At 38.3% G+C, this 16543-nt stretch overlaps 1 protein-coding gene across 1 annotated transcript; it reads left to right on the forward strand.

Annotated features, from left to right (window-relative positions):
- Window positions 1-3865: 3865 nt before the first annotated feature.
- GBAS (glioblastoma amplified sequence) lies at window positions 3866-13638 on the forward strand. Its single transcript, XM_009885141.1, has 9 exons — window positions 3866-4025; window positions 4104-4149; window positions 6996-7090; window positions 9027-9097; window positions 9508-9648; window positions 10075-10106; window positions 11381-11475; window positions 12326-12409; window positions 13209-13638. The coding sequence occupies exons 1-9, from the start codon at window positions 3866-3868 to the stop codon at window positions 13271-13273; spliced, it is 789 nt and encodes a 262-aa protein (XP_009883443.1). The 3' UTR covers window positions 13274-13638.
- The last annotated feature ends 2905 nt before the right edge of the window (window positions 13639-16543 follow it).

Here is a 16543-nt window from a genome sequence, read left to right on the forward strand (position 1 = left end):
CCCCCCTGCCGCCCCTCGCCCCGGCAGGCAGCAGGGTGCACGGGCTGCACACGCCTCTGCCTGGTGCTGCTCTGCACCCGGGTATCCCTCCAGGACCAGGGTGTGCAGCGACTCCACATCCCGACTCCACCAGGCAACAGGGTCCGTGGCCACCCTGCATCTCATGTCCTGTGGTGTTGGGGTGCATGGCTGCACACGCAACAACACCCCTTGGTGGCAGGACACACCGCTGCCCCACACGCAGGGTGCCAGGTTGCAGCCCTACCCCACATCCCTGTTTCCCCAGTGTCAGGGTGCATGGCTCCACACACCGGCATCTTCCTGCCATCACGATGCACAGCTACACATGGACCCCAGCATGTGTGTGCACCCCTTGGGTGTTGGGGCACATGTATTCATACTTCCCTTAGGAGCTGGGATGTGTGTGCGTGTGCGTATGACCCCCGGGTGTCAGGGCGCACGGACAGACACACCCATCGAATTTTGGGGTGCAGGCATTTACATGCCCATGTGTCTGATGTGCAATGGGTCAGACGCGTGCACACACCTCCTGGTTTGAGAAGATGCACATACAGCTCTCTGTGTCTCGGGTATAGGAATCGGACACACATGCTCCCTGGGTATTGGGAGACACAGAAGTGGCCAAACTGGGATGGGTCTACACACGTTTTTTTCTGCCCTTTCTTTGAAACAGGGAGAGCTGCTGTCTCAAGACTCAGAATGGGCAGCAGCACTAAAGACCTCACTACAGGCATCTGTTTAAAACGGGAATGGGGAGAGTTGTGGAGGGTGTACGTTGTAAGATTTTATGTGCATGTTTGGGGTTTTATTTAGTTTCAAATAAACTTTGTTTAGACCACAGATCAAAACCTGTCAATTATAGAGGAGTTGTTATTCTTTCTTCCAGGCAGACATGGGTTACTACAAAATCTAAATATTTGACCTGGTATCTCCCTCCCAGTATTTTGTGCTAAAGCAGAAGCTAAGTGGAATAGAAGTGTTTTCACCACGGTTTTTAATCTAATATAAGCAAGCTGGTCAGTGTTATCCTTCTGTGTTTACAGCCCAATCTTTGTAGCAAGAAAGCTAGGCCTATAGGCAACATTTGTAGGATAAGAACTTGCTAGCAAAGTCAAGCAGTGCCTTAAAATATGGCTTGAAAACTCTCTTTGATAAATATTGTTCCCCGAAAATAAGAAGTTGTGAAGTGTGATGGTAATTCCATATGCATTAGTTCTATGTGTATATTCACATTTTCATTCGTGGTATTTGGGTTTTGGAACAATTTGGATCCCATATCTGTTTTACTTGGAACAGGTATTGTATTGTGGGGCATAATGTTAAGAAGTTAGTTAAAAGTAGATCTTTTGGATGATGAATTAGTTTTAACTACTTTGTGGTTGATGATCACAACTGGCAGTCCAAAGACATGAATTTAGTCCCTACTCTTCTGGAGCTAATCTTGGGCACATATTGCCCACACGAGTGAAACAGTAATCAGCCCAGGGCTTCTTGATTTGCAGGTGTCTAGAATGACACCAGTAGTGTAGGACTTCTGTAAGGATACGGATTAAAAATAAGGTCCTAGCATCTCAGGTTGGGTGCACTGAATATCTGTTTTAATAAACTTCAGTTGTCGCCATTCTTTACTATAGGTAATGCATATATTTAGATGGATAGTCACGTTCATGAAGAACTGTACAGTTGCTGGGTAAAAGGTTTTACATAAATGTAAACTATTACTCATTTCATTGCATTGAAAATTAAATATACCTCCAGTTTTAGGTGCAGTTTAACATTCAAGTCATGAGACTCTCCTAATAGGAAAGGAATTTGCTTTTTAGTATTATCCCTATAACTCCAGCTTATTCTTGCTGCTGATAAAGCTGGTTCACAAAAAAAAAAAAGCATTATAATTATTTGTCTCTTTCATCTTCAAAGTTTGCTGCAAACAATAATCCTCATAGAAGCATGTTCTAAATATTAGTTTGCTAACTCTGTTTAATACAGTGGAGGAGATGGCAGTGGTTTACAGATCTGAGTTGCAAAAATGGGTACTACAGGAATGGAATTGAGTTCTGCCTCCTAGAGCCCCGTTTGCTGCATTAGTGCTTACTTTAAGGGAGCTTTTTAAAATAACTTGGATTTACTAGGTGGGGTTCACCCCCTGTCATCTGGAACAGCTTGTGTTCCTGTGGCACCTGATGTATATGTGACAACACAGCTACAGTCACTTGTGCCTCACCTCCTCCAGCTGAGATCAGAGATAGGTCAACTTCAGGCAGCTGCCCACACTCTACTCTAGCAACAGCCTTATCATGGAATGCTGTTTTAAATGCTTGTACTCAGTAATAGCTGTTTAGCTTTCAGCACAGTAACATGTTTGTGTGTTTGCCTAGGGCCAAAGAAGGCACCATTTCCAATAAACACACCGATAAGGTATTTACTGATTACTTCTTAACGTTGAAGGTCATCTCAGCTGCAATTGTTCTTCTGGTTGTTATTGTTTCTCTGCTATGAAATACTTTTCCTTTTCTCCATCCTCCTTCCACAGAGTGAACCAGTTCATTATGTTATTTTCAGATATTGGGACTAAAAGGCTGCTTTTTGAAAAACACTGCTAGTGTGAACTACTTTTGTGTAATACAGACAGGCACGTTCATGAAGTTATTTTTCCCAAAGGAAGTTGAGATTTTTTTTTCCCTATTTTTTTTTTCCTTGAACGATTGTCACAAACTTTTGATATCTTGAAGGCAGCTTTATAGCTGAAGATTGATAGCTGTCTTCTAGATCTCCTAGTCAGTAATTAAGGGTGAAAAGTTGACATCTGCGGCAGGAAAAGGTTTAAATTGCCAGCTGCAGTGCCACATTTTTAGTATATCTGAGAAATATATTTTTTTTTCAGCAGAAAACCCATACCAAAAAGAAGCAAATTGAAGGAAGTGCTTCTTATGAGAAAGAAGAAAATACATATGAGCTTGGGGTCCCCTGACATACATTGTAGAGAATCAGTTAAATACATCGTATTTCTTGTCCTTCTACAATTTTTGGTGATTGAGGGATCTTCTGTCATCTGGAAAAGAGAAGAATAATTCCTTAACACATCATTTTTCAAAAGCACAGTTATCAATTGTAACGTTTTGTGTAGTCTGTGGTGTAAAGGAAAGTGGTATTATTTTGGTATGGTACTTGCAGAAACTTCATAAAGATTATATAAAAAAAGACAGTGAAATTCTGTTTCAAAGAAAGGGAAATTGTGAATGTTGTACAAAAAATGTGGATCTGTACCCCTACATAGTACAGTTGCCAGAATTTCGAATTGAAATATTTGCCGGTTGTTTGTTTCCTGCCACTCATAATTTTTCCCAAATTAGACTTTCATTGTATTTTTTCTCTTGAAAGATGCACTATTTAACTTTTCCTTTTTTAGAGCTATATTTAAGCAACATAGGAACATATGGCAGTTACTTTCCTATTTACACTGTACAAATTTTTCCTTATGTACACTGTCTTTTTGCTCTTTTTCATTCTTGTCTGCGTAAATCAGGACAGACCCAGCCTTCTTAAGCAAAGACACTTGATTAAAAAGAAGATAAACAGGCAGCAAAAGCAGCCATTCACCCGTTCCCTGCCATGTGCACAAAGAATAAAAGTGGATAGTGTGTGGTTAATTGTTCAGCTGTGTGAGAGGGTAAATCTCAGTGGGGAAAGAACTGCCTTTATCTTGCTAGAAAGTGGCTCGGTAGAAAGTTTTAGTAACAGATGTATACGTAAGTGTGCGTTATAGTACTGCTTGCATTAAACTTGATTGTGCCTATCTTCCCTGTGTTGTGGGCATTTTCAAGACATGCTCAGTGACAGTATAATGTACTTGTTAATATGTAGGGGGCTGGTATCTTCAGCTAGCAGACCTCGTGAAGACAGTTGGTTAAAATCGCTATTTGTTCGCAAAGTCGATCCAAGGAAAGATGCTCACTCCAACCTTCTAGCCAAAAGAGAGACCAGCAGTCTGTATAAACTACAGAGTGAGTGATATTTTTATATTTAACATTACCATTTCTTTATTCTGTTCCTGCATTTCTCACGTAATGTTGTTGTTTCAGTTCACAATGTAAAACCAGAATGTCTAGACGCCTACAACAAGCTTTGGTAAGTGTGCATATTATGTTTTCACATTTTAGACATATTGATTTGATCGCAAGCTGTTCTGAAAATTGGCAAATACAATTATTTAGAGGGGAGGTGGAAAAAAATCTCCTTTTACTTGCAGGGTATGGTGTTAAATAGTTCATATTATTCTTGGAGAGAGATGGCAAAAGATACTTTACTCAGTTCACCCCCTGTCTTCCCTCTTGGAGGTGTCATTTTCCTAAGCTGCAATTTAGGAAGATGCCTTTTGTGAAAACATTGGGGACGTTTGTTGGAACAGCTCTCCCCCTTCCCTTAGTTGTCTTACAATTGCTGGTGCATGCGGGTAGATCGTGGTATGCTAGCATGTCCCGCTCCAGCTGCTATGTAGGAACGTGTTGAGGGTGGTTCTTCTCTGCATACAGGAAGGAAAGGGAGAGATCACTGGTAAGTAAAACTGCATGCCAATATTAAATTGAAGTATAGCTTGGAGGACGTTTTAAAAACCCAGGGGTTGACTTTCTCTCAGCTCATCTATATCCTTCTACAAAAGTAATGTTACTGAGATCTACTCTTCAAGAGCAATGCAAATCTTGGGATAGGATCTTTGCATTGGGGTGATATCCTCCAAAGAGAGCAGTACTGTTAAGGGTTTTCCAAAAGGTTATAACTTTGTAAAATGTATGAATTGGTAACATTTGGAATTTACTACTTTAACAGTGAAACTCCAGAAATATTAGTCCTGTTCTGGCTACATAATCACTCCTCTGGAGCCAGAACAGCTGCCTTTTCAAGAACGGCATGTTTAAATTTGGAAATGTAGTGAGCCTCGCACCTTTGGAAGCAGCAGTGCTTTCTCACTGAAAGTGATCATCTTGTCAGCTAAATAAGACATTCTTAGCATAATGATACCCCACTGCAACCAATTTTTTTACGTGTGCTGTATTGGTGAGAACACCAGCAGGGCTGGAGGGTGGGGAAGGAGTTCAGAACTCCCAGTTTATGTCCTTAACTTTGTTACTGGTTGGCTGTACAGCCATGAGTAGGTCATCTAATATCTCTGTACCTTCATGTGTTCTGCTTTGAAATGGGACTAGATGACCAAAAACTGTTTTCCTTGCTATACAAACATAGAAGTGCACTAGAATTACATTCAATCATAAGGTATTTTTAACTTTTTTTGTTTAAAAAAACAAATACACAGAGAAGCACAGTTAGCGTTCAGCCAGCTTTCTGTTTAAAAGCTTAACATAAACATGTCCAATTACATAAAACAGGGAGTCACTTCTCTGTGTTATCTTATGAGCTACCTAAATGTTGAGTGAAAGCAGAGGCTTTTATTTTCAAGTAAAGAAACAATAGCAAAGAAAGAAACTGCTGACAGCAATCAGATGAAATATGCGTGGTTAGATTTATTCTTTCCAAACCAAAGCAAATTTAAGTTTTCCAGGGAAGGAGAAAACTTAAAAATGGACTAATAGAGAAAACTAAGCCTATCTGAACTTCCCTCCTTCCTCTCCCTAAATTAAAGATGAACAGGTTAAATCCTTATTCTGTGTCAAATCAGAATAAGGGTTAGTCATCATGTATTAGTAAAGAAATAGTGTAATGAAGACAATTGTGAGAGTACTTCATGAATCACTGTGGTTAAGGACCCCTTCTGAAGAATTAGGAACAGTTATGTTTGAAAAGAAAAAAGATGGTGCTCATAAGGTATTCTGTGGGTGGTTTTTTCTATAATTTGCAACAAAGTATATGTTAGGGTTATTGTAATAATTTAACATTCCTGTTTAAAGCTGCCATTCTAGGATCTCATTGTACTTCGCAAAAACAAACCGATGGTGAAACATCCTTGAAAACATCCTTGGAGAGTCATTTTATCATATTATTTATGCTATGTAGTGAGAAATCTTGAGGTACAAATTGGTAATGAGATTTGCTCAAGGTTGTCTAGAAAGTCAGTGGCAGAATCAAGAGGAAAACTCCTATCTAATGACTCTCAGCCCAGGACCAGCCTGCTTTCTATTATTTCATACTCTGCAGAGACTCATTGCCTGTGAACCAAACTGAGTAAGAGGGGTAATTATGCAGGGAAAAATATTAAAAGGCAAAGTTCAACCAGACTAATTGACTTATTCATCAAAGTACAGTGCAGTGAAAGGTGTCTTAACCGAGTCAGCAATTGGTAAAACTTAATTTCCTAATGCTAATGTAGGTCATTTCTAAAGTGTGACAAAATATTAGAAATACTGGAAATAGTCAAACAGAAGTTTTGTGTTTTAAAGCAGTTCACTGTATGCTTTAATGGGTAAGTTGCATCAAACTAAGACCAGTTTCTGAGATGGTAGAAAGCAATAAGGCTGCATACAATGAAGTACAGTCATCATTTGATCTAGCAAATGTTTGTTTTTATTCATTCAGCTCAATGGAATTAATAGCATTGTAACTGGTACATTAGACTGTCCTTTCCTATTTTTGTGTATTCTACCTCCCTTGATAAAGAAAAGCTTTTCCTGAAGCAAATCACCCATGTAGTTAGGCTGCATTTTCTGTAAGTCATCCTGATAATTGTTTTCCTAATGTGTTGGGTAGCCTTGTAGTTGATAGACGTACTTTACTGCATCAAAATAATTCTACCATAGTGTTGATTTGTCTAAAGAAATGGTAACACTTACCTTAATTTTTCATAGCGTTGTAGCTGTCTTCCCCCTGTATAGCAGACTTTTGTATTTCAGCTTTCTCTTCTGAAAAGTAGAGCTTGTGAATTTTCATACCATAATGATAAACGCGTGGTGATTTGTTATACATATCAACTGTAGCCTCCCTGAAGGAAATGCAACATAGTGTCTGTATTCCTTGTTTTCAAGTCAAGAGGTGCTGCCAAAGATTCATGAAGAAAAACACTACCCATGTGCACTGGTGGGGACTTGGAACACGTGGTACGGAGAGCAAGATCAGGCTGGTAGGAGATAGAAGTACAACAGAATGTAAAACCATACAAGTGAAACGTGTGCTTGGCAGGTTTCTTCTCTTTAAATCATCTCTGTTGACAGTAAACCTTTAGCAATGTATACAGTGAGGGTGTGTGTGCATCTATTATCAGTAGTCATATTAACATTTACAGTGCTTGCTTTTTGTCTTGTTGAGTTTGACAGTAAAACATTAATTCCTAAAATTTGTGCTATTGTTAATACACTTTCACGTTTTCCAGGTGGTAGATTAACAGTTTGGGGAAATGCTTGTAAAATGTGGTCCTGTCATATTTTGTGGGCACAGATCATGTTCCTGAATATTGGGAGTAAAGGCAAAGGCTTACAAAGACAGAGTTTATATTGCATTGGCCAGTATAAAAGCTTTACTCAGACTTTCATACTATAATTGCTGTATGATAATGAAATGCAAATCATGCACGCTATCAGAAAAAATGATCACATTGTAAACTCAACAATAAGATAGACCTTTACTGGAGGAAAGTGAAAACGTTTCTGTTCATGTTCACGTAAGGATACTGCCTAACTATGCAGATTGAAAATATACTGGAACTAGAAATTACTGAAGAGCTGCTACAGAGGTAACTACGAAGAGTCTAGCGTAGAGACAAAACCTGAAAAAATTGGGAAATTCTAGGAAAGTGAAGGAATGGGAAGCCACAGAGTGGTGTACTGATATTTGTTATGTAGCTCCATGGTTAGAGCTATCAATGTCATTGCTTCGTTAGTGAAAAATATACTCGTGTACGCATTAATTTGTCCTGCATTCACAGCATAGCACGCTATTGACACTGGACAAATGTGAAGAAATAACAGTAGATAAACCAAACAATGGCTGAGAAACAGCTCTAAAAGTTGAAGGGAAATTGGGGAATGAAGGCAATTCAAATGAGACTATCTTAGCCAAGTCTCATTCGTGGCTTTTGTAATGTATTAATACAGACTGTGTCTCTAATTGCATCCATAGCCTGCCTTGAAAATGGTATTGCAACGGTTCTAGCAGTGTAATAAAGCAGATTATGGGGTTTTGACTTGATCAGTACTTGTGCCCAGGCTGTGTTAATATTAGGTGGATATATCAAATTTGCCCTGGGGATAAGGCAGCAGAAGCAGGCGCAGTGGACGAGTCTGTTATCATAGTGCAGTGCCTTACATTAGTCTCCAGTTCGCTCTCCTGGAAAAGGTGCAGGACTGCTTTAAAGGAGAGAAAATAGCTTTTGTGATTCTTTGAGGTGAAATATTGTTGCCTTGCTATATTAAGTGCTTGTAAATAAATGTTCTTATGAGTTATTAAAGAGAGAATGCTTTGAAGAAACTCAAGTGTAGACACCTGTTCTGAAATTGTTTTTATGGGGAAAATCCTAGCAAATGTAACAATTCTAGCACGTTCAGATATCTTCCGCTTTTTTATCGTAATGTTTACCTCAAAAATAACTTTTGCATCAGTTTTCATGTCCTACAGAAACTGTGTTGCTCTTTGTGCTTGAGTAATTTACTGAACTAAAAAGTCTACCCCTCTATTGCTCTTAGATGAAATTGGTATAAAACACATTGTTTTAATTAAGTCATCCTCTTAAATTGAATGTTAATTTCAACTGCAGTCCTGTAAAGTCATCACATCTTACTAGCATGGCAACAAAAAGTCCTTTCAGAAATTTCCCTGTTATCTTCAGAGTAGATTGCAAAATTTTCCAAGAGAACCTTTTCCAAAAAGCAGACGATTCCATTATTCTTAGAATGTTCAAATGTGTAGTGCTTTTTTTAATGAAAATCTATTTTTAAACCTGTTACCTGATTTCTATTTTTGTATAATTCTGTAGTATGAAGAACGTTTTATACTTTGATATTCCGTAAGATTTAGCATTGGTGTGTGACATCCCTGAAAAAGCTTCCTTTTTTCTGTTTCAGTTCATCTGTGGAGATATGAAGGAGGCTATCCAGCTCTCAATGAGGTCATGAGTAAACTCCGTCAAAATAAGGTAAAATGCATTGATTTTGTTAGAATTGGTTATGTTACTTGGAAGAGAACAAAGAATAGTCAGAGCAAAACCCTGCATGTTTGGATACCCCCTTTTACTTCAATATCTCATCACTTCCTCTACAAACTTAGAAACCTCATTGGAAGAGGGTTTATTCTCACATTCGGTAATACTAAGGTTTAATACCTGAAAACTTTATGAAACACTGACACTTAGTGCTGTGTAAACATGCTACTTGAAATTTTCAGATACACCAGGGGAATTTAGATGCCTTTACAATTTAAAGGATTTCAATGTCCCAAACCCCAAAGATAGCATTAAAAAAAAAAAAATTAAGCCACTATATTGCATACTGTTTTTTGGTTTTGAAGCATAATACACAATTTGACAGTGATCCCATTGTTTTTTAGGAATTCACAGATTTTCGCAAAGAAAGAGGTAACATGCTTCTGTCACGCAAGAACCAACTGTTGTTGGAGTTTAGTTTCTGGAATGAACCTGTTCCCAGAGAGGGGCCTAATATTTATGAACTGAGATCCTATCAACTTAGAGTAAGTTTAAATTTTTCTTTTTATTTTTTAAGCTCTATGCTGTCATTAAATTTTCAAAGCATGTTTATACAATGTAGATGGAAAACAGACCTCATCTTAAAAATCTGGTTCTTATCAAGTCTGATGTCTGAGTCATTGTTGCTCTCGAAGTGTGGGGTCCAAAATGAAGGCAGGCTCCAACAAGATACTCATATCTGCAGGTCTGAAAACCCTGTGTTTTCCTTTGAAGGAAACTTCAGGCAAATGACTTAAGAAGTAATACAGTTAGTAAACAGAGTAATTACAGATGATTATAATATATTTATCACTTGAAGGAAGTGATTTGGTTGATACATAGTGTTTTCCATATGTAAATGTTGTCAAAACTGTCCAAGTATTCTGATTTTCTTTAGACTGCAGTTTTAACAGTCTGTTTTGGTTTTGTAGCCCGGAACAATGATTGAGTGGGGAAATTACTGGTAAGTGTTGCTTTAGCACTTGCATTCTCCTATTTGAGAGATGTATGTTTAAAAATCATGAAGTGGAAGTGGCAGAATGGTACCAAAGCATTTCAGTCACCCGCTTAATGGCCTGCTTCTGTACTTATGCAACTTGTAAGATAGTCCTTTGACCCTTAATTTATTCTTTGAGGAAAGAAATAGGAATTCTGTGTGCAGACAACATTGTGGGCTATGTGGTTTGGCTTTCCTTCACATAACACTTTCGGTTTAATGTAATATAGCAGAAACCATTTATTTTCAGCAGAAAGCACTGCTCAGCGAAGGGTGGTGGTGAGCTCTTTGAGACTATGTTGATCTTTCACAACACCACTAGAAGCTGACTTACTTTTAGTTTAAATGGCCTAAGTCTTGCCTCTTTTAATCTGTAAAAGTCAACTTGCTTCTTGAAAACCTATTGAGCAGCGCATTTGTATTTCAATATATAGGTTAAAAGCATCTGAGACAGTCTTCTCTTGGATATATCCTTCTAATTTTGTCTTATTTAAAACCAGTGTGTGTTTCTTTCAGTTTACATTCACTAAGTCCATGCAGCTCTAACAGTTGATAGTTAATAATTTGGAGTATTTGCAATTATTGTGACAGAGGTGAGGACTTGGATTGTTAGACGTGTCGTTGTCACCAATGTCATTTATTTAATTACAATAATTTGAATAAAGGAAATTAAATTCAGAATTTTTATAAAATAGTCGTAGCGGTACCCAATCTGTTTTAGAAGATGCAACAGATTTATGGTTAAGAGAGATACTGATCTTACTTACACAACGAATCTTGAAGCATTGCATAGGACAACTGCTAGCAAAGGTCCCTGTGAATAAAAAGGCTGCATTCTACTGCCACAAAATCTGTGGTAAGTGAGTGTGGCAAAGACGGTATGACTGAAACTCAAGGATTTCATTTTAGAAGAACCTGCTATAAAAATCCTGCCGCTTTATACTGTTCCAGTGATTATTGTTGTACTGGATCTAATGTTGAAGACAGAGAATGATTAATGCACAGTCTAGTGAAACTGCAAATCTCCAATTTTAACTAATTTTAAAAAGATAGATAGGTATATTTTAATTAATTAGTGCTTAAAATCAGTGTATTGTGGATTTTTTTCTTGTTTTTAATTACTGAAGTGTACTGCAAATGCTGTTTGACCTTTGGGCTTCCTTTCAACTGCTTTCTTTTCAGTTATCACTTATTTCCTACCCATATCGGCTGGTTTTAATGGCTGCTTTGCTCTTCTGTAGGGCTCGTGCAATTCGTTTCCGACAAGATAATAATGAAGCAGTTGGAGGATTTTTCTCACAAATTGGACAGCTTTATATGGTTCATCACCTCTGGGGTAAATTTGTTTGTGTTATCTGCTTTTTTCTCAGCCCTTAACAGACTCTTGACTTTGCCCAGGAGACAAGGTTTTTACAGAAGGCAAAGGAATGTCTTAAGAGGCTTTTTTAGTTTTACACCAACAATGTTGATTTATTATTTTTTTTTAATTTTTGTGTAGGTAACTTTATTTCTCGAACAAGCAAGCAGAAGTGAACATTGCATGTTTTGTTCTGTAGCCACCAACAGTTTCTCATGGCCCTTTCTTATTAGGGACTACTTATTTGCTTTCAATAACATAAGCATGACAAGCCATGTCCTGCCATCTCTTTTCTCCATCCCCATTCGTGCTGAAGTCACATTTTTACAGTTTAGTTTCAAGCATCACATATACCACACCTACAAAAAGGAAAGTCAAGCATTTATTTACATTACTACATCATGGTGGTTTTGCTTTCTGTGTGTTAGTCTCCACAAATGCTTAGCTGCTTTTCATGTATTAGGATTGTTTCAACTTGAAGAAACTCATTGTCTAATATTTATTTTTGAAAATATGCAGTATTATCTTCATATCTCGACAACTCAGAATATTATATTCCAGCATTAGAAATCTGACACCACTCATGTAGAACTGTACTCTGTTGCATTATCTGTCTTACCTGTGTCTAAGACATTTTCTCTCTTCCCCAGTTCCCTCTGTTTGGGTTGGTTTGGGAGCTTTTCCTTTTTGTGGAGAACTTCTGACTTTTTTCCTTCCCAGTGTTTGCAGCCTCCTAATTATGCACTAGAATACTTTTAAAGGAGCTATTCACGTGTAGAAGGAAAAGGAGTTGCTTCTAAGCTCTGTGCTTGTTCGTTTCCCTCACCAGCTTACAAAGATCTCCAAACCAGAGAAGATATAAGGAATGCTGCATGGAATAAACCCGGCTGGGATGAACTGGTCTATTACACAGGTAACCTATTAACTTCATTGGAATGCTGGAGGTAGACCTTTGTGCATGTCATCGTTTTTTGTTCTTCAGTACACTGCACAATGATAAAAAGTTTTGTATCTCTGGTGCGTGTGTGTCTGTGTGTCAGTTTTCCTACTATAAGGGAAAGGAGGGACATTTCACTAGGCTGTAAAGTGAATTTTGCAATTGATCGTACAAATTCAGAAAAGTTGCCTAATTGCTAAAAAATTGCTATGTTAATAGTAAGTTTTCATACAAGCACCTCTCCTGTAGAGGAACAGAATTGTGTAAATGCTTACGTTTGTGTCCAAAAAAATTAGGGAGCCAATAGTGAAATTTATATTAAATTATTACCTCTAATATTTCATGAAATGCAGCAGCCTTGATAAATGCATTCCTTTGAAAGGGGAGTTTAGACTTTGGAACTAGAAGCCAAGAGATCTTTGAGATCAAAGATAGCTTTCATAACAAAACTCACAGAAGTATGCTAAGCATGTCCGATTTTGGTTCCGTAGGGTACATTTCAAAGGAAGTATACCAGAAAAATGTGAGATAATTTTCATCATGGTGAAAAGGAATAGGAATATTTGTCTTCAAAGGAGCAGACAGATTATATTAAAAAAATCACTTGTTCTCGAACTACTATGCTTCAGTTACAGGAATGTTGGTGGTTACTGATGACTTGGCATGCACTAGCTAGGAGAGTAATTTGAAGACAATAATATCTGTTCGAACTGAGTGTGCAAAATGGCTAATGATCTCTGTTAGTGAAATTAAACCCTGTCTCAATTTTTTTCAGTGCCCCTTATTCAGGAAATGGAGTCCAGAATCATGATACCGTTGAAGATTTCTCCTCTTCAGTAAAGTCACTGATTTACTTGTGCCTACATAGATAAAGTGACAAGTATTTGTCTTAAATTAATTTATGGTATACATTGTATATCATAGTCTGAAATATAAAAGTACTGTATTGAGCTTATAAAAGAGACCTCTTTTCTTCAGAATCTAATGACCTTTTGCTCTTAGGATTGTACCAGGAAATATAGGACTGTAATTAAAAGGTTGGTTAATTGAGAACAAGTACATATATGAGTTCCTCTGTGAGACAGCTCCTCAGGTTAAGTGTGGCATACAATATTTAGCATCTTCTGCTACATAGACAATACCCAGTGTTCAGTAACAGCAACAGAATGGAGTCTTACAGTTGCTGCGGCCTTTGTGTAGCATTAGAATGACTGCAGATTTTAAAAACAAACGTGGGAGTTCTGAAATTAGAAGCTGTTGAAGCCCTCAGGCAGCTCTGAAATACTCCTAGCTGTTCTAGCAGGCCTGAAATCGGTAAGTAGCTCTCATTTACAAATAGGCAGTCATTAGTTGAGGGTAATACTGTTTGTCAGGTGATGGCTTATGGACAGAGACTAGGGCATTCTGTTTTGCAAGGACTCTGAAGCGTGTTGAAACGAATCGCACATTTGTGTAGATAATCTACACCTGAAATTAATTTTGTGAGGTATGACCTACGCTTTTCAAAGAGATACTGACAAGACGTGATTGCCTGAACATTCTGCAGAGAATCCAGCGCAGTTAAATACATTTATCTCTACAAATAACTTGGAAGTCTAGGAAAAGGGGTTTAATTTAATAAGCAATCATGACTTCAGACATATGCTTGGTTGGGTGTTTCACTAACTGTACAGTAGGTACTTATGAATTGATGTGTGAAACTGGCGCATGTTGAGTCAATAGGATTGGCATAAAGCGGTGTACCATTATGTCCAGTTCTATTTTGGTTTCACTTTTAGACTAGAATATATCAACACTTTTGGTGTCTGCGATGATGTGAACATCCTGTAAGTGAAAATAATATTCTTTCTTTAAAGTGGCTACAATATTCAGTGTAACATACAGAATGTACAAATCAGTTACTGAATGTCCAGTTTGTACATTTCAATGAGTTTTCAGGAAGAACATACCAGTCAATAAAATCCTTTTAATTTTCACATTTTGCTGGCACCGTATATGTATTGCACCACCTGTGTTTTCTCTCATCTTGCAGTGTTTATTACGGAAAATTTGAATAATTGCATGGAATATTTCAGCTTCCTTAGCCAATATCACTTCTTTGTGTCAGGGACAGCATTTCCCAATATTCTGCACTCCTCCTCCAAAATGAATTTACAATATCTCCATTACATCCCATTGTGCTAAGTGTTCTTGAGGTCATAAGTGCTGTGGTGATAAATACAAAATACTTTTCCTTCTGATTTTTCTCCACAAATTATGCTTAATATTTCAGGTCTGATTTCTTCATTTCTTCCCACGTGAAATACACCGCGCTCTTGCCTTTGCTTGATTTTTCATCTTGAACAAAGTCAATATTTGATCTGATTCTTGCCTGTCTTCTTATTTTCCTCCTGTTGTCAACTGATTATGGTATTTTACTGAGTAAAATTCTGTACTATATTAGCTTAAAGTTCTCAGCTTGGCTTACTCAGTGGGCCAAGTACATCATTTCAGCTGTTCCTTCTTGTAAATCAGTCACGAGCCGTACTGTCATTTCGGGCTGTCATTTTTCCAGACTTTTTGGACTCCTGTTAAGCTGCAAAAGGAAAAAAAGGCTGGCAATATCAGCTTCCAGTCCTTGTTATTTTTCCCAGTATCCTCCCATATTTCTTGTTCCTAGAGAATTGTGCTGGTATCTTACCCCTCATAACCAACAATCTCAGCCAGAGACAAAAGGCAAAAAACATTTTTGGAGTTACAGGATTTTGGGGGTTCTGATACAATCTGTTTCTTACCTTCACCCCGGAGCACTAGGAATTAAATTCAGTCAGGCAGAGCTCTTGTTACTTAAGGACCGTGAAGTTTTGCATGCATAAGAAATGGAAGGAATAGCTGGATGTTCTGCGGGGTGACACCGTATGGTACAAGTCTCTTCAGTCTTTATGTGCTACCTAAGATCTGGATTCCCACTAGCGGTGGTGTAATGTATAATGAATGTACCTCCTGTCGTTCTGAGCTTCAAACTCGTGCTCTGTCTGTCATCAGAGAGAGATTAGTTCCTGTTATTTTAATTGCAGATAACTATGTGAACTCACTGACCATATAACACAGTAGATAAGTAATGCCTATCTTTGCTCACTTCCCTGTGCCTGAGCCCTTTCTGAAGTTGGTTTTCCCCTGTTGAGAACATTGTTGTGATTTTCCCTCTTAATATCATGGCCAAGCCTGCCTTCTTCCTTTGACTAGCAATACTTCGGCGTTTCTTAGAGCAGAATTCTTAGAGTTCAGAACTGAAGTCACTTTGCAGTGGTTGGAGAATGGGGAACAATGCCTGGAAGGGTCTCTGGTAATTATCAATTCCTGTTCCGCTGTAACGAAGACACAGTTAAAACTCAAGTTTAGTTGTCCTCTAGTCTTCCTAGAAAAGACTGCAAACTGTTCTTCTAACAAGCCCCCTCGTGCAAATTGAATGCATACCTTAAAGCAGTTCTGCATCACTGAATAATCCCATTAAAATAAGGTGTTATTCGTCGGGACACCTGAAGACCAGCTGTGACTTGCCTGACGCGTGCTACTCTCCAGACTTTGCTCTACTGTGATGGGATATGGTCAGGTAAATCGGTAGCTTGATTGTAACATTCAACACTTCCCTCTCCTATTTTGTTCTGCAGTATTTTACAGACAAAAGAGCTTAGCCACTCACTACACTGAGTAATCCTTTTGGTACCTCCTGGACTAGAGGTCAGGCTTGATATTTGCCCAGTGGAAGGGGAGCGGTATTTTTTTTCAAACCAGTCAGACCTAAAGAGCTCTTGCGAAATCGTTGGCCCAACGCCATGTTTCCATAGCACTCAGACTGGCAGAAGATAGTGTTGTGAATGTTAACATCTCTGTGGCACAGAGCCTCCAGCACGCTCTTCTGACTGTGGCATTAGTGAAATTACATATCCTTGAAGTGAAGCATGTCACAGTGTTTGTAGGATCAGGGCTTGTAGCTATAGCTGATTAGCTGAGTGTTAGATTTATTTTTTTTTTTAGTGGCCTTTTAATTCAATAGAAAACTGCAGCAAAGGGAAACTTCTCTTGCTTCATAACTGTAGAATTGCAGAGGAACACATTGAATGAGGGCAG

Source organism: Charadrius vociferus, unplaced genomic scaffold (genome assembly GCF_000708025.1).
Source record: "Charadrius vociferus isolate BGI_N301 unplaced genomic scaffold, ASM70802v2 scaffold54, whole genome shotgun sequence".
NCBI classification, from domain to species: Eukaryota; Metazoa; Chordata; class Aves; order Charadriiformes; family Charadriidae; genus Charadrius; species Charadrius vociferus.